The 24,011-nt window shown below is 40.5% G+C and overlaps 1 protein-coding gene, 1 long non-coding RNA gene and 1 other non-coding gene across 3 annotated transcripts; 1 reads left to right on the plus strand and 2 right to left on the minus strand.

Moving 5' to 3' along the window:
- Window positions 1–1,101: 1,101 nt before the first annotated feature.
- Window positions 1,102–23,956, minus strand: LOC138966645 (ribonucleases P/MRP protein subunit POP1-like). The gene is made up of 7 exons (XM_070338939.1): window positions 23,660–23,956; window positions 22,613–22,797; window positions 21,881–22,123; window positions 6,386–6,473; window positions 4,252–5,019; window positions 3,625–3,774; window positions 1,102–3,044 (listed from the first exon to the last, which is right to left on the minus strand). Exons 1-7 carry the CDS (start codon window positions 23,874–23,876, stop codon window positions 1,699–1,701), a joined length of 2,997 nt encoding a protein of 998 aa, XP_070195040.1. The 5' UTR covers window positions 23,877–23,956; the 3' UTR covers window positions 1,102–1,698.
- On the minus strand, window positions 6,145–6,281 carry LOC138967851 (small nucleolar RNA SNORA79). The gene has a single exon (XR_011456029.1). It is a non-coding gene; the product is annotated as a small nucleolar RNA SNORA79 (small nucleolar RNA).
- On the plus strand, window positions 9,013–14,493 carry LOC138966644 (uncharacterized). Its single transcript, XR_011455729.1, has 3 exons — window positions 9,013–9,886; window positions 12,821–12,894; window positions 13,157–14,493. It is a non-coding gene; the product is annotated as an uncharacterized lncRNA (long non-coding RNA).
- Window positions 23,957–24,011: the final 55 nt, after the last annotated feature.

Genomic DNA, 24,011 nt, shown 5'->3' on the forward strand with positions numbered 1-24,011 from the left:
TCAGTGCTGACCTTTCAGGCCGACAAATTGACTAAATATTTTGGTAATGCTTCACGCGACTTGGTAATTTTAATGAGAGACACAAAGCCACACTCACATACATGCATGGGTGAAAGCTATGAAAATCAAATTGACTGAAACATTTTTGAGGCAGGGGTCCAGGGGCCGCCCAGGCCCTGGCGGGGTACGGGGCAGGGTCCCATTAGGGGGTCCAGGGGGGGGCAACGCCCCCCGGCCGAAAACGAATTTTTGCATTATACATTGTGATTTTGTGGCCTTTCCTGGCAAAAAAATACACTTTTTGTCACTATCATGCAGGTCAAAAAAATACCTTCAGATTCTAATGATATGGTAAAAAGGGTAAACAAAATCAAAACAATTCACAGAAGTAATCATTTTTCTTTTGTATCTTTTCACACTTGCATCTTCCAACACAACAACACAATTGATAACAATTAACATTGACAACAGCCAATTACTAAATGAAATAGAAACTGAACAACTGAACAACTGAAATAAAAGTTCGAAATATTTAATTATAAGAAGCAAACATTGCCAGACAGGCATTGAAATAAATGATGAAACAGAATGTCACACATGCAAACAGCATGATGTAGCACTGCACAAAGTAGCAACTAAGCAGTAGCATCTCTTATAGTGCAAAGTTCTCAAGGAAAAGCACTTGAGTTTCAAGCACCAAACTTATCACACACAGTTTTAGTTTCATGAACTCCAACCAGTCCCATCGCCATTTGTTGGCTAGACCAGCATCAATAAGATCTGTCCATGCGTTTTCCGTCAAAACCGGTATCTTTGTCGCAGAAATCGTGTCACCACTTCATAATGCCTGCCAAAACGCGAGAACTTTTTTTATCGTGATGCAGAGTGAATCCGAAAGCGAAGAAACCTCACCTACGGGGTTTACCGCATAGCAGTTCAAAAACGCGATCCGCTTAAAAATTTTTAAAAAAAATTGCGGATTGACGGAATTTCCGTCAAGACTTATTTTCAGATTGACGGATTTCAGTCAATTGACGGGCTACTTTCACCCATGTACATGCACACATTCTCTCTCTGAATCTTCCGGAAGTTCCAAAGGAGTTTTTCTGGTTGAAGGAAATTTTATTAACAGCAATAATGTGAGCTGCAAAACATATTAATGCAAACAAATTGTGAGATTTACAATACCATTCAATATCCCATCACAATTTCACTTCTCTCAAGACTGTCATCAAACCAGCTAACAAATTAAAGCCAATACAATCAACCATGCAGTTCGATTCATGCCACCCCAGCCGCAAAGATGATCATGCCATTATATGTTGCAAATCTGTTTTACAATGACTTGAAATCCCTTACCACCCATATTCACTCAAAACTGCTTCAAACAAGCTCAACAACTTATGCAAAAAAAAAATAACCTTGCAGTATTAGTTTCACCCCGACCTCAAAAAGTATGCCACGGTATAGATTCACAATCCGATTTACAATGCCATTCCCAACCCCTCTCTGCTCAAAATTGGCCCGAAACAGATCAACAATTAATTGTGGCAGATGACAAACTTGCAGCATGCTATAACAGAAAGTAATTGTGTAATTTGAAGGTGTTTGACTTGTTGCATTCCTCAAACACCATATTTCTGAAATCATGGACTGCATTTTATTAACAACTCCAGACAAGACTGAAGACAGAACTAATCACGTCAGAACAGACAAATGTGCAAAGCGGTACCGACGTGACACAGGGTTCCTGAGAAGTACAAGAAATGGTTTATTTACATTTGAACCCTTCAGAGCAGACAACAGACCCACCAGAGAACAGAACCCTATGCCAGATCCATGACCTTGTCCAAGGTCAAAGTCTCCATCGGTCAAAAAACCAATAATGGGTCGATCACAGGCATCAAGGATTCTGCTGGGTTCTTTTAGAAAGTGGGCTTTCTCTTCCAGCTGCTTGGCATTCAAAGATTTCTGAGCGTCTTTGGAGTCAGAAGTCTTGACTGATTCTTGAGACTTCTTGTTTTCTGCACTTGTAGGTGTGGATTTGACCACCGCTGTCCCTCTCTTCTCCTTCGCTATCTGAACTTTCTCAGGTTTTGTTTGGGTGCGCTGATGAAGAGACTCCTCAGGGCCACCAAAACTTGAGTCCTTCGCAAGCAGTTCAAGGTCAGCTGCTGAGGGCAGACAGACCATAGCATGACCTGATGGTACTCCTCGACAAAGACAAGCAGTTGCTATGGGAACAAGACTGTGAAGATGCCCAGTCACCAGATCCTTGCGGTGTTTTGGGCTTAAGAAAGCTGATAACCTTGAGCCGACAGTGTTTTGTGCTTTGCGGTTGACGTTTTGCTTCTGTTTCCCCCCTTGCACCGCTTCTTGTAACCCGAGCAACAGTCGTCGGCAGCGCAAAACATATGACTGGGTAGAATGTGAACCTGCGTTGCTTCTATCCACATTGCTTGACAAGCTCGAATCATTCTGCTTTTCTTTTTCAGTGCCGCTCTTTTCCTTCACAGAAACTTTTTGGATGACGGCAGCCTTGTCCAACTTTTTAGTCAGCAACGCCTCTCCACTGGCACTACTTGCGTTTGTTCCAGTCAGGTTCAACAACTCGGGTACCTTTACCAGCCATTCTTTGACGAGCTGTGCAAAAGGACAATGGAAAGGTGCTGGAGCTCCGAGCCTGGAGTAGTTCACACGCTTGGCCGGAGGTCGGCGGACATGCTTGTCTATTGCCTCGTCCCGGCTCTCTCCCTGCTCCTGAAGCCCTGCAGCACAGTCTGGAAAGTCATGAGGAAAATGGAGCAGACCCGAACGTGTGGACAAGCTACGCGCTTCCCTGAGACCCCCGACGCGAGCCCCACGGTAAACCATGGCTACCCAGAATGCCATGCTCCAGCCTTTGGGAGCCACCAGATCCCAGCCACTGCCGACTCCAGTTCGTAATGAGGGTTTGTCTCTGCTGGATGCTGACTGGCTGCCTGGGCGCTGCAGGAGAAGTATGGGTATCCGGGATTCTGCGTCGCCTAGGTTGACGGCTGAACCTGAGGCAGATTAATGAGAATATAATTAAGAATTTATGTGGACAGTACATATTTTAGTAGGTTAGGCTGTATATTTCAAACAAAGCAAGGAGCAAAACTTAACTTAAACATAAAAACAAAAATAAAACCTAACCCCATGAACGAGCACAAAAATTAATTCCCTGAGACACTAACTAAGCAGATATCAGCAAAATATTAATCATGGCCCCCATTTGCATTTTATTTTTCCAAAATATCTACTTCCTCTAGCCGATTGTCAAAACCAAACATAAGTAAACAGGTACATAAGAATGTAGACAAACTGTTGCCATAATACCCTCTTCACTGCCAGGTTCCAATGCAGCCCCAATGTTCAAGGTCCATGTCCCCATGCAAGAAAAACTGACAAGTTGCTTTTCAATTCATAGTCAGTTCTAAGAATCTTCTTTGAACTTTTTTCTCTCTCCAGGGTCCAGGTTACGCTTTTGGACCACGACTGAGAATGACCCATCTGCATGACCAGTATTTCTCTTCACCTGAAATTTCTACTTCAGCTTGTTATCAATCACATCTGGCATTTTTTGCTAATGTTATCACAAACCTGGCACAAGCAGTTGTGATCGACGTTTGTTCAACTCCTGCTCAGTCATTTTGGTCTTGGTGACTTCAGTTCTCACAGCGTCCCCCCACAGTGGAGACACTACAGACGTCAGAGGAAGATGTTCCCAGTTCACAACTTCTGTCGTTGATTCTGTGCACAGGACACAGGACCACAAGTTTACAATGATAAACACATTCAGCTTTCATTAGTTTTAAAACGAATACAGTGACAAATCCCAAAGCATGTACCAGTCAACAAAAACTGCCTATAATTCATTCACAGCAGAAGCAATGTTTCCACTGTGCTATGTTTGATGTTAGTAATACAAAGTCACACTGGTAGTCAACTTGTGTATAATTGCAAACATCAGCTCTGCCTTTTTTTCCCTTACACACCATCACAAACATCAACATCGTCAACCTTTTTCTCCTGTTTCAACCACACCATTACAAACATCAACATATCTTGCTGGCAGTCAACAAAAGACCAGGGCAGGAGTCGAACCTGCACCCTCTGAAATGCAATCATTCAGTGCTCTCCCGTTGAGCTACCTGGTCTTTGCATTGTGAACTGCTCAACCTCGCTCACCAGCATTCACTTAGTCATACTTGTGCTCCCCAATCTTACCAGCTTCCTCCCTGGCCACCTTAGTGCGCACAGCAGGCAGAAGGACTCTGGGGTCTCTGACAGTGAGGGCCACAGCAGCTCTCGGCGGTACTTCATCAGGGGTCTGACATTTAGTCAGCACCTGCCAAACCTTCTCTTGTGTGGTAAACTGCGAGTTGTGCTCCTCATCAGCGTAGTAGTCTTGCCACCAGAACTTGGAAGTCATCGTATCCCCACCATCATCCTCTGAATTTGGGCGCTGAGAGTGTGAGTCAACATTTGCTATCTTCAGAGTTTCGCTCAAAACCAGGTTTGAAGCTGGTCCTGTCAGTCTGAGCTTGACGAACTGGTCCTTCAAGCTGCGAAGACGCAACTGTCCAAAAGCCAGTTCTGTAGCGGAAGCTGCTTGAACAACTTTTGAAGCATTTGCTGATTGTACCTCAGATGAGACCTGGCTGTCTTGGCTTTCAGATCTTTGAGGAGTCTGTGCAGGAGTTGGAGTAGGTGGGGAGGTTAAGACACAGGCTTGTGACAGCTGAGTCCACACTGCAGAGTATGCAGCTGGGGGACACCACATCCATAATCTGCTCTCTTTTTCTCCTGCGTTCCCATCCATTCTCGCCCCATCTGGTCCCAAGCTGCTGTCGTTGTTCTCAGAACTCTGTTCCTCAGGTTGCCACAGAAACGATACTGGTGCGACAGCGTGGTGAGGGTAGGCATCACATGTGTACAGCATCACCTGTCCCCATCGCTGTCCAGATGCTGTTGCCTTGGCAGCAAAGGTCAAACCTGTGGTGAACAACGGGTACTGTGTAATGTCTTGCAAACTCAACAATGGCTCTCTTACATCATCAAAGTCATACACTGCATTGTCTACGAAGTCTCTCTACAGGCAGGCCAGAATCGGGACAAGAAGGTCATTCAACTTCACCCTAATATGCAAAACTGATGATTTGCAAAAGAAGTGGGTAAGTCAATTACATATGTACTCTATAAATCGAAATCTCAGTTATGTATAGGGTCATTTCAAATGTGTCTGTGTCAATGATAGATGAACATCAAGGCCGGTGTGCAGGAGTTGAGTTTAGAGACTTTAGTCCTGAATAAACTGCATTGAGGGTACCGTTTAGTCTCTAACCTCTACTCTTGCATACCGGCCCTTGTCTAAACCCCAATTGCTTTGTTTATTTCTTTTCCAAGTCATGTAACAAGTAACAAATTGTTTATGTGGCAGTCTGCAAATACCCCTGCCTCATGGAATCACATGAAGTGTAAAACAGGGGAGTGAAAGACTGCATGTTTTTCTATGATGGGCTAAAACCATAGCTGTACACTGACACAACTATGGGGAACGCCATCATATCACACCATGTTATGCCTACATCTTGCATTTGACCAAATGATCTATCGATTGCTGTTCTTCCTTGTTTGTTTGATATAAAAATAACAGCAGCAGCATAGTTTGTGAACACCCATTGTTTTACTCGACTCTTGCATACCAACCCTGGTCTAATCCCCGAGTGCTGTGGTTCTCTTATAAGCCATGTAACACTAACAAGCAACAAATGATTGTATGTGGCAGTCTGCAAATACCCCTGCCCCATGGAATCACATGAAGTGTGAGACAGGGGTGTGAAAGAATGCATGTTTTTCTATGATGGGCTAAAACCATAGCTGTACACTGACACAACTATGGGGAACGCCATCAAATCACACCATGTTACACATACATCTTGCATTTGACCAAATGATCTATCCGATTGCTGTTCTTCTTCCCCGTTCGTTCAATATGAAAATAGCAGCAGCATAGTTTGTGAACACCCATTGTTTTACTCGACTCTTACATAACATCTCTGGTCTAAACCCCGATTGCTTTGTTTCTCCTCCAAGCCATGTAACAAGCAACACATGGTTTAATGTGGCAGTCTGCAAATACCCCTGTCTCATGGAATCACATGAAGTGTGAGACAGGGGAGTGAAAGACTGCATGTTTTTCTATGATGGGCTAAAACCATAGCTGTACACTGACACAACTATGGGGAACGCCATCAAATCTTGACATGTTATGTATACATCTTACATTTAATCCAATAACTGTTCTTCTCATTGCAACAGCTTTTGCCTGTGCACTACCGACTAGATCAAACAATAATACCTGTGTCCTTGCTGCATACATGGCTCAGAGTATCAATGATGGATTGGTATTGTCCCCGCATCTCAATACAGCACTCGTAAGACACATCCTGTCACAAAAAAAAGTGGTACGTCAGAAGTGTACACACAGGCATTCATCTGCGAGTATTTTCTACAGAAAAACAAATAAGACAAAATCAGATTGCTAATTGTTTGATATGCCAGAAGTGATTCGTCAATTTGAAGGGCATCACACACGTCTGAAGGCATTCAAGGTAAATTTAAAGATACTGTGCAAGCACTTTTCTTAAACATTAAATTAACCCATCTTAAATTAGGCTGTAGTACTGAACCAGATATGATCGTCATTAAAGTGTACATAAAAAAAACGTAACATTTCTTTATTCCAGCATCAAAATACTCCCAGAGGGAAATGAAATCACAGACGATTCATAAGAGGTGTCAGTTAGGTGTCATCATTTGCTGGAACATCTAGTCTAACGAAGAAATGAAACAAAAAGCAGCAACCCATAATTAATGCTCCTTTTGCCTTTTTTAAATTTTATTATATAAAACAAAACTTTCATGCCTGAGGATAAAAAATACATGTATCACTCATTCCGATACAGCATTAAAGATACATCACGTCGAAGAAAGATTTTCTTCTGCAATATACAAATATGCCTTAATCTTTGAGTATGTTCTACCGGAGCCCAAATAGTTACAAATACGTTGCTATGTGTTTGATATCCCCGACAAACCTCCATCAAACTGAACGGTAACTTGTGATTGTGGGCATTAAATGGAAATTTAAAGACACTGTCCATTTTGTGTAAAGTGTTGAGTAATCGACCCATCTTAATTCACCCTACTGCCAAAGCAAAGTTGGCTGTAAGGCAGTGTACACCACAAGCCATCAAAAGTGTTTTATTCCAGCATCTGAGTATTCCCAGAGGGAAATTAAATCACAGACGATTCATATAAGAGGTGTCAGTTAGGTGTCATTTGCTGGAACATCTAGTCTAACGAAGAAATGAAATAAAATGCACGAGCTCCATTGTTTCTCCTTTAGTCTCTTTAAATAAACTCCATTTTTGTGTTAAACAGAATGTTTTTAATGGCCACAAATTGTGTCAGATGGATTATGAATGCGTTACCCCTATGTCTGTGGTAAACTTTAAGGCAGTTACATTTTGGTAATTAAAAGTGAGCCAATATGTCCTACCAGCCGCAAGAAAAACACATTTTCAACCATTTTCTTTTTTTAGCACAGCACCATGTACAATTCTTAACCAAAGTACGTTACATAAAGGTCTAAATGCTCTGGTCTTTCTTGTGAAGTATCTACTCGGTAAAAGAAAACATGAAACAAACTTGTTCTTAACCTAGCAAGGAGCCTTAAAAATAAATAAGAACCATATATAATCTGTTTCAGAACTATTTTACTATCTTTGTGCAAACTGCTTACAATAAATTAATATGCATGGACCGTAACCATGAACCTTACCAACCAACCACTTCATGTTTACACCAGCAATAGAGCCGATATGGCCGTAAAGGCAGGGAACATCACAAAACTACAGAATTTCATTTTATCTAGCATCAGAATATTCCCAGAGGGAAATGAAATCACTGACGATTCATAAGAGGTGTCAGTTAGGTGTCGTCATTTGCTGGAACATCTAGTCTAAAGACCAAAACAAAACACAATACAGAAACCAACAATTAATGATCCTCTCTCTATTGCCTCTTTCATTGAAGTTTGAACACAACTTTCATGTCTCAGTCAGAAATAAAAATATCCCTCATTCCATTACAAAACTCAATAGACACCGTGTCAAAAACAGATTTTCATCTGCAATATTTAACCATGCATTAATTTCTGAGTATGTTCTACCAGAGCCCAAATAGTTACAAATACGTTCCCATATGTTACTTAGAGATCCCTGACGTACCTCCATCGAACTAAGGTAACTGCTGATTGTAGGCATGAATCAGAAATGTTAAGACGCCTTCCATTCTTTGTAAATTGTTGAGTAAAGCTGACCTATCTTAATTTACCCTACTGCTACAGCAGAGTTGGCTGTAAAGACAGTGTCCACCACAAGCCATCAAGTTTTTTTTTATTCCAGCATCTGAATATTCCCAGAGGGAAATTAAATCACAGACGATTCATATAAGAGGTGTCAGTTAGGTGTCATCATTTGCTGGAAAATTAAGTCTAAAGAAAAATAAAATAAAAAGCAGAAACCCACAATTATTGCTCCTTTTTCCGTGTCAACTTATGTAGCAGCCCTGAAAGTCCAACAAATGATGTATTAGCCTTTGGTTAGTGATTCTGAAAATTTACTAGCCAGAGAGCAAACTTTATTAGCCAAACTGACAATGTTTCAGCAACTTTACTCCCATTTCTACTCGCCAATCACATGTTTCTACTTGCCATGGCGAGTAAAATACTCACCACTGTCAGGCTTGCGTATCTTAGAAATAAAAATATCCCTCATTCCAATGCAAAACTCAAAAGTCACTGTGTCAAAGAGAAATTTGCTACTGCAATGCAATCTTTGAGTATGTTCTACCGGACCCCAAATATGTTGCGAATTGTTTGATATTCCCGACGTTCCTCCATCAAACTGAAAGGTAACTGACGATTGTTGAAATGAATTGGTGCACATCTACAATACTGGAAACAGGCAGTAAAACAACAGAGTCCTGACTTTAAGCTTGTGTTGTAGCTTACTGGGCACAACCTTGTTCATGTTTACAATTTGATATGTTTGTATACATGTTTGTAAACCATAATAAAGGTTTGAACCTCACTGTTTGCGTTTGTCTGATTTTTTATGCAATTTATATTGTTGGTTTTTGTGACAAAAATAGCATCAGAAAGCGGGACATAATTTTGGAGAAGAAGTGAAGTGCTCAGTGCATTTAAAACTAGCAGCAAAGAAGTAAACTCTGTGTATAATGATAGTATATATTAAACACTTTACCTAATGAACACATCTCCATTACACAAATTCGTGACATTTGACCTTTGATGCAGGTCAAAATAATGATGTTTGCACGTTACATTCGTTTCCACTTGCATCAACTGAGTTGTGTTCTGCTTCCAGAACACAGAAGTGCTTCAGTAGAACAATATTTTGTTTAGAATGCATCACACACTATCAGTCTTTCTAAAACTAGTGCAATTCACGATGAAAAGTTAAACACGGTACCACTAGAGGAACGCGTATCTGGCAAATCACGTTTAGTCTCCACCTGTGACGTCCGCAACACTGCCGCTCAACCCATCCAGGAAGCTGACGCACTTGTGTTTTGCACCCTGAATCGGAAGAGCGTGAGTAAGCGGTCAGCGTGTAGACCACAAATTGCAAGATGCGTGGACACGCTAAAACAAACGAGCATCATTGGTCGAATAGTTTCCACTGACGCGGTGTGCCGTACAACACATTCGTTCGGGGTTACGCCACGTGCCTGCATCTCACGCTAGCTGTGGCCTTCTACAAAGCTTATTGAGGTAAGTGTTATCATTAATGCTCATTATGTATTGATAAAAGTGCCACTGATTGAACATTTAGTCCCTCCAACAGAAATATTCCTTGATGATTGTCCGAGATAGTGTGTACTCTTGTCGTGTGCTTTCGTCTCCACGGTGACGAACGAGCAACCCAAATCAATATTCTCGCAAAACTACAATATTGTTAACTGATTTTTGTAGAAATCAAATGAAGAAGGTTTGGTTAATAAATAATAACTGACGTCCATTTGGAATTTAATGTGCACGGCCCAATCTGATCGGACGTTTTTAAGAAACGAAAATCAGACCTTTTTGGTTTCTGTTGTGACGTTCAGAACAACGAAACATGATATTCGGAGTAATAATAAAAGCATGTTAGTTCTGCAAGTTTGTTTGCATACATTATTAATAAATCACCAATAAAAGTGCGGTCTTGTTGGTTCTAAAAGAAATTAAAGCAAGCATGCAGAAAAATAATCCATTTGGGGTCGCGTATCAGTAGATTTCGTTTCTCCTGTGACATACGCTCTCGAACACACTGATATGAACGCGTGCGAAGTATCAGATCTAAGTCTATAAAATGCAAAAGCAAACAAATGTTTTCCTTTGATTTCGTATTTCATATATGGCATGTGCATTTTAAGTTTTTAAATGTGCTGCCCGAAATTTGGCGTTTTGTAAACGGGAGTCACAGTGGAGACGAAGTTTAATCGCAGCAGTTGTTTCCTTGTGACCTACGTCACAGTTAGTTTGCGGCCTGTATTTATTGTTTACTTTGGAAGTTGTATGCCTAAAGCATATCATTTATAATACTTTTAGACTTGTCTAAACAAATAGTTTAAAAAAAGAGGCTGTCTTTTGCAGTAAAACTAAGAGATATGTTTGTTGGTTACCATGGAAGCGAGTTACACTTCTCTCATGGCTTCTTCGTACCATACGCTTCTGATTATCGATTTTGGTACAGCAGTCCCTGCAATGTACGGCCCCCGGCGTGAGCGGACACCTGACATGTACGGACACATTTGCTCGGCACGGAGTGTTTTCCTTCTATATTTCCCCCCCCTTAAACGGACACCTGCAAAACGTGGACACGGACACTCATTTTCGGTCCCAACAGCAGGTCATACCTCCAATGTACGGACAGACCATCGTCACATTTTCACCACAACAAAATCGATAACAGAGCAGTCCGGCTCTTGGTGCAAAGATCACAGCCGCAATGGCGTGACGACAGTCACTGGTAACTTGAGTGCACCTGTACCCATCAGGAGGGGGGGGGGGGGGGGGGGGTAGTTTTGGTCAGGAGTGGAGTACATGCGAAGATGCCAACATGAAACTGCACTGTGCTCTTTATTCTTGTCTGTTGGACGTAAACAACAGAAACCACAGTCGATGAAGGTCCTGAGCGAAAGAGAGTGAAAAACCGGCCACAGTTCTCAGCATCGTGTGTCTGTGTGTAACCTCTTTCATTGACAAGATACTCAGTCTTGTTTCCCCTCAGCCTTGACCAGTGAGTCGGTTGCCTAATCTGTGAACCCTTCAGTTGTCTTGCTGTGTCAAAAGTTACGACACAGTCAACTGGTTTTGCTCTGAGTGAACAGTTGGAGCTGACCTCTCTGGCCACAGCCCAACAGTACATGGCTGGAGGGAGTGAGAGAGAGAGGGAGGTGGGGGGGGTGGAGGGGTAGCTGGCTAAACTCTGTGGGGTGTCCGGTGTCACTGCATGTCAGCAGGAAGAGCATTGGAGAGAAATAGAGAGGTGTACTCTTCCACACAATTTCCAAGCATCAGTTGTCACGGCTTGGGGTAGGCATTAGTGAGGGAGAGTGGGAGCTGTGTTATGTACAGTGTATTTCCGACTGAAGAGTGAAAAGTCACTGCCATGCCACATGATCGGCATGCAGTCAATAAAGCCAGACAAGATGAAAATAAATTACATGATTATGACATGCAGCTCTATCTGCTGCTATTTATTCAAACTGGGTTTCAAACTTATTCTTGCAAAGCATCTGCACACGCTCCTCTGTGCTGCGTTTGTGTGGCTGCTTTCGTATGTCAGTGCATGGTGAGTGTGTTCACTGCCTTGAGGATTTATTTTATCTCTTCTTTTCAACACTTTTCATACAAATCATTTTTACAGAACGTTTAAAGAAGTATTAGGAGTTTATTGTTTAGTAGCCACAAGAAGTGATTAGCATAGACTCAATCCTGTTGTTTGTGTGTCTGTGTGAGTGTATGGGGGAGGGGGTGGTGTGGTCACCCCTCCCGTGACCGGACACCTGCAATGTATGGACAGTTTTGCTATGGCCCAAGGGTGTCCGTTCATGAGAGGGACTGCTGTATTTGAAAGCCTTTGCTTGCTTAATTGATTTCTGCATTTATTTCATTTCATGTGAGTGTAGTTTTTAAAAGTCAAGTCAAAGCATTTCTTCCTTCCAGATATGGACCATTTGTCTGGGGGAGAGAGAGAGAGAGAGAGAGAGAGAGAGAGAGAGAGAGAGAGAGAGAGAGAGAGAGAGAGAGAGAGAGAGAGAGTTATTATTACGATTATTCAGATTTTGAAGGCAAAAAACGCCTGTCTGTGTTCTATTTTATTGTGTCTCACTTCCATTTTTTGGGCACATCGTTAACTCAAAACAGAGATTAAGTCTACATGTCATAATTGATAATTCAATATCAGCTTTCCAAAATAACAACTGATGTGCTAAAAATGAAGCCCCTTGATGAGTTTGCCCACCTGCATGTCCAACATGGCCCAGAACCGCAAAAGATTTGGAAGGTGGCAACCATGTAATATGTAATATTGTAATACTTGCAGCAAAGGTGATCAGTTTTCATTTTGATTTTTTCTCTGCATACTTTTTATTATTATGGATTCATTTATTTTTCAGTTTCAGACTTCTAGTACAATAATGTTCTGCATTTTGTTTTCAGTACAAGTTCCCTCAGCTTTCTGCAGATGCTTACCAACAGACTGAAGTTGCACAACTCACCGGACATAATTCCAGGTGTGATTTTACTTTCTGATTTCACTGTTCAGATCTTATTCGCATAGATTTCTCCACAAAATAGATTTAAGCTCTCGGACAGTGTTTTAATTTTTAGAGGAAAGTCTTCCTATCCAATAAAGTACACTTGTAATTATTCTTTGATTGCAGAAAAAGTTATCTTGCAATCGTCCTTGGTATTGTGAGTGGAGTGAGGGGATGATGTACTCAGAACTTGCTTGTGGAGGTTTTGCATAACCCTGTATGTTCTGTCCTCTTTCAGCATTCAGCATGGCAGCTGGGTGGAGGTCACTTTCACCACTGTACGAGGCAACACCGAAGTATACAGTGGGGTGGTGGTGGGACTCAGACCAGGGGAGGCCCGTGTCAACTTTCTTCGGAAGAAGGGAGATGCATACATCTTCCCAGACGTGGAGGACATTTCATGGGTGGATGCTGGCAGCGTTAGACTGCTAAATGTCCCAACTGTCGGCCGTAGAGGGCAACATATGTTTGACTGATTTTTTATGCACTTCATCTTTTGATTATCGTGGATGAACATAGTTTTTACGCTGGTTTCTTTTTCATGCTTTTACAACACATTTTTGTACTCCTGGAGCATCTTGCATCATTTCTTAAATTGTTCTTCGGTAACTACCCACCCTTTCCCATCATAAGTTTGCATTTCAGCAGTTCTAAAACTTGTGGAGCCACGACCTTCTTTTACTCCTAATCTCACAGTTTTTATCACTGTCTGGTATTGATTATGTTGGTATATGGTGTATTTGATAAATTTATCAATAATTGACAGATATTTAAAGTTTTTTTGTGTGTTTTATTGCATGATGTCAATTTTTACAGTCACATGACGCACACGCGTCAGTCTCAATTTTAACACTCAAATCATCTTCAATCACAACACATTTTTAGAAAATGATAAGAAAAATGGTTCTTTTCATGCTCCTAACTCAGTGTGCTTTATGTTTTCACCATGAAGGCCATGACACCTCTGCGCATCTGAAAACATCACTATAGACACAAAGAAATGTGCGATTTCCTCCATTTGGGTTCCACGTGACATACAGAACATTTGGTTATTCACACAAAATGAATAATGTGTAAGTAACTGCAACAACATAAAAACAACTGTCTTTGTATGACAAAAACAATATATGAAAGACCTGCATACAATGCTGTTATCATAGTGTAGGTGAAATTGTTTATCCCCTCTGTTGCGTATGTCACGGTTTCCACTATAGTCATTGGTACTGCGTGGAAAATGAATAGGTTTTTCTTCTCATGTTTCACTTAGGATACAAGACCTTGAATGTCTGCCAACATTGCAAAATAATTTCAGCAGGAATATTGGTTCATTGTTTGAATAACTATACCAGGTGGAAACCATGTGACATACAAGACACCACTCACGTTGGTTAACTCTTGGTGATGTTTTACTGAAACCGGCATGTGCTTTGTTTATTAATTGCATTAAGGCATTAAAATAGTGTCTAAACTTTAACAAAAAGTGGGTTTGGCTTTGTTTTTATAATGTTTATTTTTTTACCCCAATGTCCCAGGTTGTGATCCAGTATTGTAGATGTGCACATAGGAAATTTTAAGACACCGCCCTTTCTGTGTAAAGTATTGAGTAATTGCCCCATCTTAATTTACCCTACCGTTACAGCAAAGTTGGCTGTAAAGGCAGTGTACACCACAAGCCATGACACGTTTTTATTCCAGCATCAGAGTATTCCCAGAGGGAAATAAAATCACAGACGATTCATAAGAGGTGTCAGTTAGGTGTCATCATTTGCTGAAATATCTAGTCTAAAGACAAAATCGAACACAATGCCATACCTGTCAAGTCCTATACGCATTCTGCGTAATTCTTACGGTTTTTCTGTGTTTTTTGGGTCCTACGTCGTATACCTCAAACCATACGCATTTTCAGCATGGACTGCTGTTCATTCATTTCTGAGGAGGAGCTTGCACCAGCCACACAACAAAAGTTCTGGCATGATGTGCGCCAGTTCTACGTGGCCTGTGTGAGGAAAATGTTGAATAAATTTCCATTTGGCAGTGAAACCCTGCAACACCTTCTTCACGCTGGATCACAGTCTGGGAGCTGACACACTGACTGCCTTCTTACAGGTCAAAATTAACTCTGATGCATGCTGCCATGATTTTAAGGTGACTGGCAGCATGATTGACAAAGCAAAGATTTGCAAAGATTTGCACAGATGAATACAACAAAGAACACAAGTGACAAGTGAGAAAAAAAATGAACGAACAAGAGTGCAGTGTAAATGTATTACATGTAGTGGTAAATAAAGAGCAGTTTGTGTAGAAAGGAATTTATGTGTTTTACTTTTAGTTTGCGAAAAACAATCTGATTGGTTTAGTGTGTATGCGTGAGAAGTTGAATTTGTGCGTTTAACCACATCCTGATCCACGCATTACCTATGGTTTTTGATCCCCAACTATGGTTTCTTATGCCATTTACTATGGTCAGAGGCCAAAAGTACTTGACAGGTATGCAATGCAGAAACCCACAAATAATTATCCTTTTGCCTCTTTCATAGAACACAACTTTCGTGTCTCCAAAATAAAAAATATCCCTCATTCCTATACAAAACTCAAAAGACACTGTGTGTCACTGTCAAAGATTTTCATCTGCAACGCATTAATCTTTAAGGATGTTCTACCGGAACCCAAATAGTTACAAATACATTGCCAATTGGTTGATATCCCTGACGTACCTCCATTGAACTGAAAGGTAACCGACGATTGTATGCATTAATGGGAAATTTCAAGACGCCTCTCCTTCTTTGTAAATTGTTGAGTAATTGACCCGTCTTAATTTACCCTACTGCAACAGCAGAGTTGGCTGTAAAGGCAGTGTACACCACAAGCAAGCAATTTTTTTTTAATTCCAGCATCTGAATATTCCCAGAGGAAATGAAATCACAGACGATTCATAAGAGGTGTCAGTTAGGTGTCATCATATGCTGAAATATCTAGTCTAAAGACTAAAAACAAACACAACCCCGAAACCCACAAATAATGATCCTTTTGAAATAGAAAACCACTTTCGTGCCTCAGAAATAAAAATATCCCTCATTCCATTACGAAACTCAAAAGACACTGTGTCAAAGAAAGATTTTCATCTGCAATGCATTCATCTTTCAATTCTTTGAGTATGGTGCGGAGCCCAAATACATAGTTGCAAATACATTGGTTGATATCCCAGATGTACCTCTATCGAACTGAAAGGTAACTGACGATTGTATGCATTAATGGGAAATTTCAAGACGCCTCCCCTTCTTTGTAAATTGTTGAGTAATTGACCCGTCTTAATTTACCCTACTGCTACAGCAGAGTTGGTTGTCAAGGCAGTGTAAACCACAAGCCATCAATTTGTTATATTCCAGCATCTGAATATTCCCAGAGGGAAATAAAATCACAGACGATTCATAAGAGGTGTCAGTTAGGTGTCATCATTTGCTGGAACATCTAGTCGAAAGAAAAAAACAAAGCAGAAACCCAAAATTAATGCTCCTTTTGCGTGTTTTTTTTATGGAACACAACTTTCGTGTCTGAGGATTAAAAATATTACTCGTTCTGATAAAGCATTAAAAAGACACTTCATGTCAAAGAAAGATTTTCATCTGCAATATACAAATAGGCATTAATCTTTGAGTGTGTTTTACCAGAGCCCCAAAAGTAACAAAATAATGTTGTCAATTGATTGATATCCCCAACATACCTCCATCAAACTGAAAGGTAAGTTACGTAACTGATGATTCTGGCCATTACATGGGAAATTTAAAGACACTGTCCCTTTTGTGTTAAGTATTGAGTAATTGACCCGTCTTAATTTACCCTACAGCTACTGCAGAGTTGGCTGTGAAGGCAGTGTACACCACAAGCCATACATTTTTACATTTAGTCAAGTTTTGACTAAATGTTTTAACGTAGAGGGGGAATCGAGACGAGGGTCGTGGTGTATGTGTGTCTGTGTGTGTGTGAAGAGCGATTCAGACTAAACTACTAGACCGATCTTTATGAAATTTGACATGAGAGTTCCTGGGTATGATATCCTCACACGTTTTTTTCATTTTATTGATAAATGTCTTTGATGACGTCATATCCGGCTTTTCGTGAAAGTTGAGGCGGCACTGTAGCGCCCTCATTTTTCAACCAAATTGGTTGAAGTTTTGGTCAAGTAATCTTCGACGAAGCCCGGACTTCGGTATTGCATTTCAGCTTGGTGGCTTAAAAATTAATTAATGACTTTGGTCATTAAAAATCTGAAAATTGTAAAAAAAATATTTTTTTTATAAAACGATCCAAATTTACGTTCATCTTATTCTCCATCATTTGCTGATTCCCAAAACATATAAATATGTTATATTTGGATTAACAACAAGCTCTGAAAATTAAATATAAAAATGATTATCAACATTTTTTTTTCGAAATCAATTTAAAAACACTTTCATCTTATTCCTTGTCGGTTCCTGATTCCAAAAACATATAGATATATGTTTGGATTAATTAAAAACACGCTCAGAAAGTTAAAACGAAGAGAGCTACAGAAAAGCGTGCTATCCTTCTCAGCGCAACGAATACCCCGCTCTTCTTGTCAATTCCACTGGCACTGCCTTTGCCACGGGCGGTGGAGTGACGATGCTACGAGTATACGGTCTTGCTGCGTTGCGTTGCGTTCAGTTTCATTCTGTGAGTTCGACAGCTACTTGACTAAATGTTGTATTTTCGCCTTACGCGACTTGTTTTTTTATTCCAGTATCTGAGTATTCCCAGAGGGAAATAAAATCACAGACGATTCATATAAGAGGTGTCAGTTAGGTGTCGTCATTTGCTGAAACATTTGGTCTAAAGACAAAAACAAACAAAAAACGGAAACCCATAATTAATGCTCCTTACAGAACACAATTTTCTTGTCTGAGGATTAAAATCATCACTTATTCTGATACAGCATTAAAAAGACATCATACCAAAGAACAATTTTTATCTGCACTATACAAATATAAATAAATCTTTGACTCGTTTGAGTATATCAGGCCTGAAAGTGGCGAGTATTTTACTCGCCATGGCGAGTAGAATTGCTATTCAACTCGCCAAAGGTGAGTTAAGTTGCTGAAACACTGAATTGAAATGGTTGGTTTGGAGAGTAAAATTTGCGCGCTGGCTAGTAAATTATGGCCAGTACTAGCCAAAGGCGAGTGGCCCCATTCTGTGGACTTTCAGTGCGGTATATTTTACCGAAGCCCAAATAGTTACAAATACGTTGCCAACTTGTTGATATCCCTGTCGTACCTCTTATCAAACAGAAAGGTAACTGACGATTGTTGGCATGAATGGGATATTTGAAGACACTGTCCCTTCTGTGTAAAGTATTGAGTAATTGATTCGTCTTAATATACCCTACTGCTACAGCAGAGTTGACTGCAAAGGCAGTGTATACACAAGCCATCAATTTTAATTTATTATTCCAGCATCTGAATATTCCCAGAGGGAAATTAAATCACAGACAATTCATGTAAGAGGTGTCAGTTAGGTGTCATCATTTGCTGGAACATCTGGTCTAAAAAAAGAAAAGAAATAAAATGCATGAGCCCTCAATTAATTCTCCTTTAGTCTCTTTAAGCAAACACCATTTTTGTGTTTAGCGGAATTTGTTTCCATGGCCACCAAAAAAATTTTCAGAAGGATTTTGAATGCGTTACTCACATATCTGTGGTAAACTTTTAAGGCAGTTACATTTTGGTAATTAAAAGTGAGCCAATAGTTCTTACCAGCAGAAATAAATAAACACCTTTTCAACCATTACCACGTACAATTTTTAACCAAAGTACATGTCAAGTGACATCAAGATCCAAATGTTCTGGTCTTTCTTGTGAAGTATCTACTCAGTAAAAGAAACCATGAAACAAATGTGTTCCTAACCAAGCAAGGAGCCTCAACAAAAAAAAGAACCATACATCAACATCTTGTTTCAGAACTATTTGGTTCTTGTTTTCTACTATCTTTGTGCAAACTGCTTACCATAACTATGCATGGACCATAACCATGAACCTTACCAACCAACCACTTCCGTGACTTCATGTTTACACCAGCAATAGAGCCGATATGGCCGTAAACGCAGGGAACATCACAAAACTACAGAATTTCATTTTATCCAGCATCAGAATATTCCCAGAGGGAAATGAAATCACAGACGATTCATAAGAGGTGTCAGTTAGGTGTCATCATTTGCTGGAACATCTAGTCCAAAGACAAAAACAAACAAAAAGCGGAAACCCATAATTAATGCTCCTTTCGCCTTTAAATTTTGTTTTCTTTTTACAGAACAGAACTTTCGTGTCTGAGGATTAAAAATACCCCTCATTCCGATACAGCATTAATAAGATACATCATGTCAAAGAAAGATTTTCATCTGCAATTTACAAATATGCATTAATCTTAGAGTATGTTCTACTGGAGCCTAAATAGTTACAATTACATTGCCAATTGATTGATATCCCTGACCTACACCCATCAAACTGAAACTAGTGAAAGGTAACTGCCGATTATGCGCATTAAATGGACATTTAAAGACACTGTCCTCTCTGTGTAAAGTATTCAGAAATTGACCTATCTTAATTTACCCTACTGCTATAGCAAAGTTGGCTGCAATGACAGTGTACACCACAAGCCATCAACATTTCTTTATTCCAGCATCTGAGTATTCCCAGAGGGAAATTAAATCACAGATGATTCATATAAGAGGTGTCAGTTAGGTGTCGTCATTTGCTGGAATATCAAGTCAAAAGAAAACAAGAAATAAAATGCACGAGCCCTAAATTAATTCTCCTTATTTAAGCAAACACCTTTTTTGCGTTTAGTAGATTTTTTTTCCAAGGCCACCTGCAAACTCTGTCAAAAGGATTATGAATGTGTTACCTTACATATCTGTGGTAAATTTAAAGGTTGTTAAATGTTGTTAATTAAAAACGAGCCAATAGGTCCTATCAGCAAACAGAAATAAACACACTTTCATTTTTCAACCATTTTCTTTCTTTAGCACAGCACCACATACCACCAACCCACTTCCATGTTTACACCACAGTGCTTGAGCAAAAAAAATAAAAATATGGCTGTAAAGACGGTGGACATCACAAAATTTCATTAATTCTTTTTTCCAGCATCAGAATATTCCCAGAGGGAAATGAAATCACAGACGATTCATAAGAGGTGTCAGTTAGGTGTCACCATTTGCTGGAATATCTACTCTTTAACACTTTTGCGACGGGACGCTGATAAATCAGTAACCGCGCTGACACGCCCATGGACGGGACGCGCATTTTTCAGTATCAGTCATACAAGGTACAAGACTCGTGATTGCTTCCCGGTTTTTGAAGATTGCAATAAATTGAGTTGTTTCCCTTGATACACGTGGTTTTCTCTTCCGGCTTGATCAAATTAGTGCAGATTTGCGTGGTGTTTTCGAACAAAAAAAATGAATCGAAGGCGAGCCTTGTCACGGGAGGAGATTCTCCGGATGTTGGATCTTGAGGATCCTGTAGATCATGATACATCGTGTCGTTTTAGCCTCAAGAAAGCGATAATAGCAGTGATATTGAGGAAGAAACAGTCCAGTTGTTGCTAGTACGAGTCGGCAAACTACACGTGGTAGGGGGTGATACTGCTAGACGAACATGTATCTCGGAATCGTGCAGGAGCTATGGGGGCGTGGCAGCACTGATAACAATGGATGGCTGGAGCCTTCTAATCCTTTTGGAAATGTTCATAGGTGTACAGTTGGTACTTTGTTGTGAAAATGTGACATATTCAATATGGATTACCTAGACATCATTTGGTGAGTGTTACAGTTTTGTTTCATTTGAGTCAGGATGCTGTGAGTGAATGCGTGATTTGCTTGTTTTTTTCTTTGTACTGTCTCCTTATTTCTGTGTACAATGTTAACAATATTTCAGCTAATTCATAGGTTTTACACCTTGTTTGGTTATAACATTATTTATAATACTTTCTGTTAAAAAATAACTTTTAAAAAAAGCAGTGGAAAATAAAACACACAAAAAAACGTTAAAAACCACAAATTATCCCCCTTTCACAAAACAAATCGCGTGACAAACTTATAAATAGCACGACTGAACTGGGCATCCATTTTTGAATTAGTACACAAAATTTGGTGGTGATTGGACTTAATTCAAGCTTGCTAGACAGATTTCTTTACAGTTACTGATTTTTGGGAAGTTTCTTGGTGGCAAGCTTGGGCAGGCAGGACGTTAACGCCGTGGCAATGCTAGTCACAATAGTGTTAAGACAAACACCAACAAAGAGGAAGCCCAACAACTATTTGCATCTTTCAGCAAACATCATTTTTGTGTCTAGCAGTAGCACTAGTAACAGGTCTGTTATGCTAGGAAGACCAGCAGAAAAATAACCAAGACAAACCAAAATGTTGAAATAAAGATATTAGGATGAGTTTTCTAAGGAATGACTTATTTAATTAATAATTGTTTCTAATACCCTTTACCACATAAGAAGCACTGAAAAGCCAAAGCTTAGCTACCAGTGATGCCAAAAACAGTGCCACCTTAACAGCAGGATCCTTTTGGTATAATACTTTGGTTGCAATTAATCAGTGATATCCTCTCAGGTGCCTGGAGATTGGTTTCGTATAGCTATTGCCTACTCTGGTTGCACATGTATGCAAATATTTAGAACGCTTACGTCCCTTTTGTTTCTGGAGCCAGTAATAAAAAGACAAAAGTGAATCGATTCCTGATTTCATGAAAAATGTAAGAAGTGCAAAAGGAATGCAAGATTATTTTGCAGCAGTTTTGAGTTGCCTTGCACTAAAACACTGAGTCTCAAATTGTCTTCAAAAACCTCTTGAGCAGGCTGTCAGTAAGCAGAAAACACCTCTAGAACTCTCGTCTCAGACTAGCGTAACCCCTTTTATGTCCCGCTTCAAACCCACCTGCAGAAGACAATGATGGGCAGTAGCTCGGTAGCAAGCTCGCAGACTCTTGTCACTGGGGTGAAGGGGGAGGCGGTAGCCCCACGCTGTCGTCATCTTGAAACGCTTGGCATGCCAGATGTGAGTCTCCAGCCAAACATTGCGACGCTGCCGACGTTGGTATTCTTGCAAAAGGTTGCCAGGACGCCGCCGATATCGCCTGCTTGGACGCTTGCTGACAGACTTTTTCTCCCGCTTCTCAAGCTTGAACACAAAACAGTTAAAAAAAACTTTAACTGCTTATTCTTTATTAATAATGGTTATAATAAATTCTTATTAAAAAAAAAAACCACGTTCTGATTTAGGGCTATTCACCGCCAAGTAGCAGTCTCAGTGCACTAACAAATTACAAAAATTTCACATTAAAAGTTTTATTTAAAAATCCACACAAAGTTATGTTCCCGGACACAAAGGATAATAGGGCAGTAAGAACTGGATTCAAAATATATTTTGGTCAAAATGTACTGACTAGAAAAAATGGTTCCGGTAAAACTTTGGTCAGAACATGTATGCGTTAATAACAGAAGACCGAGGCCTGTGAACAACACTGCAGACTGGCATCTTCTTTACTGGTAATTATTTTGTAAATAAACATCGCTTTCTGTATAATTTTGTCGAGTCACAAGTCTCTGAAGATAAAAGGATTTTACTGCTGATGATGCACCAAAACAAGTCATCAGCCTGAAAACAAACCTCTGCCTGTGCTTTCAATCGAAGACGGCGTGGGATACGTCGGATGTCATGACTCATGGCTCGTCGCCTCATGTGTTTTGGCAGACGCTGAAAGGAAAGCTTGGCACCACCAACATACTCCACAGCTCTGCTCAGAGCATCAAGCTCTCTTGCACGGCTCTGGGCAAACTTCTGAACTGAAATCTCTGCAAATGATGTTAAAATACAATGTAGCAATTTAGTAAATTAGTTGCAATTACATGGTATTGGTACATTGGTAGCTCTACATACTTTTGCATAGTTTAATACTTATCACATGATCATTAAAACAGATTCAATCAATCATATAGACAAGTATTCTATTTGCAACAGGTGTTAAAACAGAGAGAGGTGGTACAGAAAACATTCCAAAAGGAGGAAAACGGCGTTTGGTAAACGGTGAAGTGAACGAAAACCAATCCAGGTTTCCCAATTGCTTCGTTTCCGGCCGATTTATGTGGAGCACGTGATGCGCACAAAAAATATTGGCGGTCTAGAAGTGTCGTCTGCGCAATGATCGCGGCGGCTTTCTTGACCGCCAAGGACGACCACGCACGTTGTGAGACGTCATTCGTTAGACCTCAATAGACCCTATCGGTATTCCAAGCTCTCGTAATCTCTCGCAAACTTCAGAGCATAGCAAAGCATGCGGTACAGCGATCTCGTGCGAGCCGAACAAGCCAAGGTTCGAAGTTCTCGCGATGTTCAAAGCATAACAAAGAGCGTGTCTCGCGAGAGCTGCTCAGGTACCGAAAAGGTCTATTCCCACCCCTACTTTTTACAACTGATTTTTCCGCACGGTCGTCTCTGGAGGGTTTAAATTAACTTTGTTTTAATGTCATCCACACCAGTTATTCCACGCACAAACATTTTACGACAGCATTTTTTAAATTCAGGTGGGTGTATCACCATCAAAATGGAATTTTATCCATCAAAAATAGTCAAATTACTTGGTTTTACACCTGTACCTGTCTAGTCACGCACGTTTTTCATCGGTTGCCTTGCGTCAGATAAGCCTTAAATTCTTACCAAATTGTATACCCAAGTTGAACGCGCTAGACGCAGGCCTCGGCGTTTGCCCCCATCGGCCCTGCTGCCGTCCCGCCTCAGATGGACCTTGAACACGTGGTCGTTTGTTGGGAGGCCCATGAGACGAATGCCTGTTTGAAGCATCGCCGCCCCCTCTGTTTCTGTCACTGAAAAATGGCTGGTGTCTTTTGCCATTTCCACCCCCCTGGCTTGCCATTGCACAGAAACTGAAGCTTTAGCAGCCTGTGAAATTGTTGCAAAGCGACACCCACAGAGTTTCACTTTCAGCCGCCATGCTTGCATGCATCGAAATGTAAATTATGGACTGGAAAACAGTTGGTATTTTTGTTTT

Source organism: Littorina saxatilis, linkage group LG5 (assembly GCF_037325665.1).
Source record: "Littorina saxatilis isolate snail1 linkage group LG5, US_GU_Lsax_2.0, whole genome shotgun sequence".
Lineage (NCBI taxonomy): Eukaryota > Metazoa > Mollusca > Gastropoda > Littorinimorpha > Littorinidae > Littorina > Littorina saxatilis.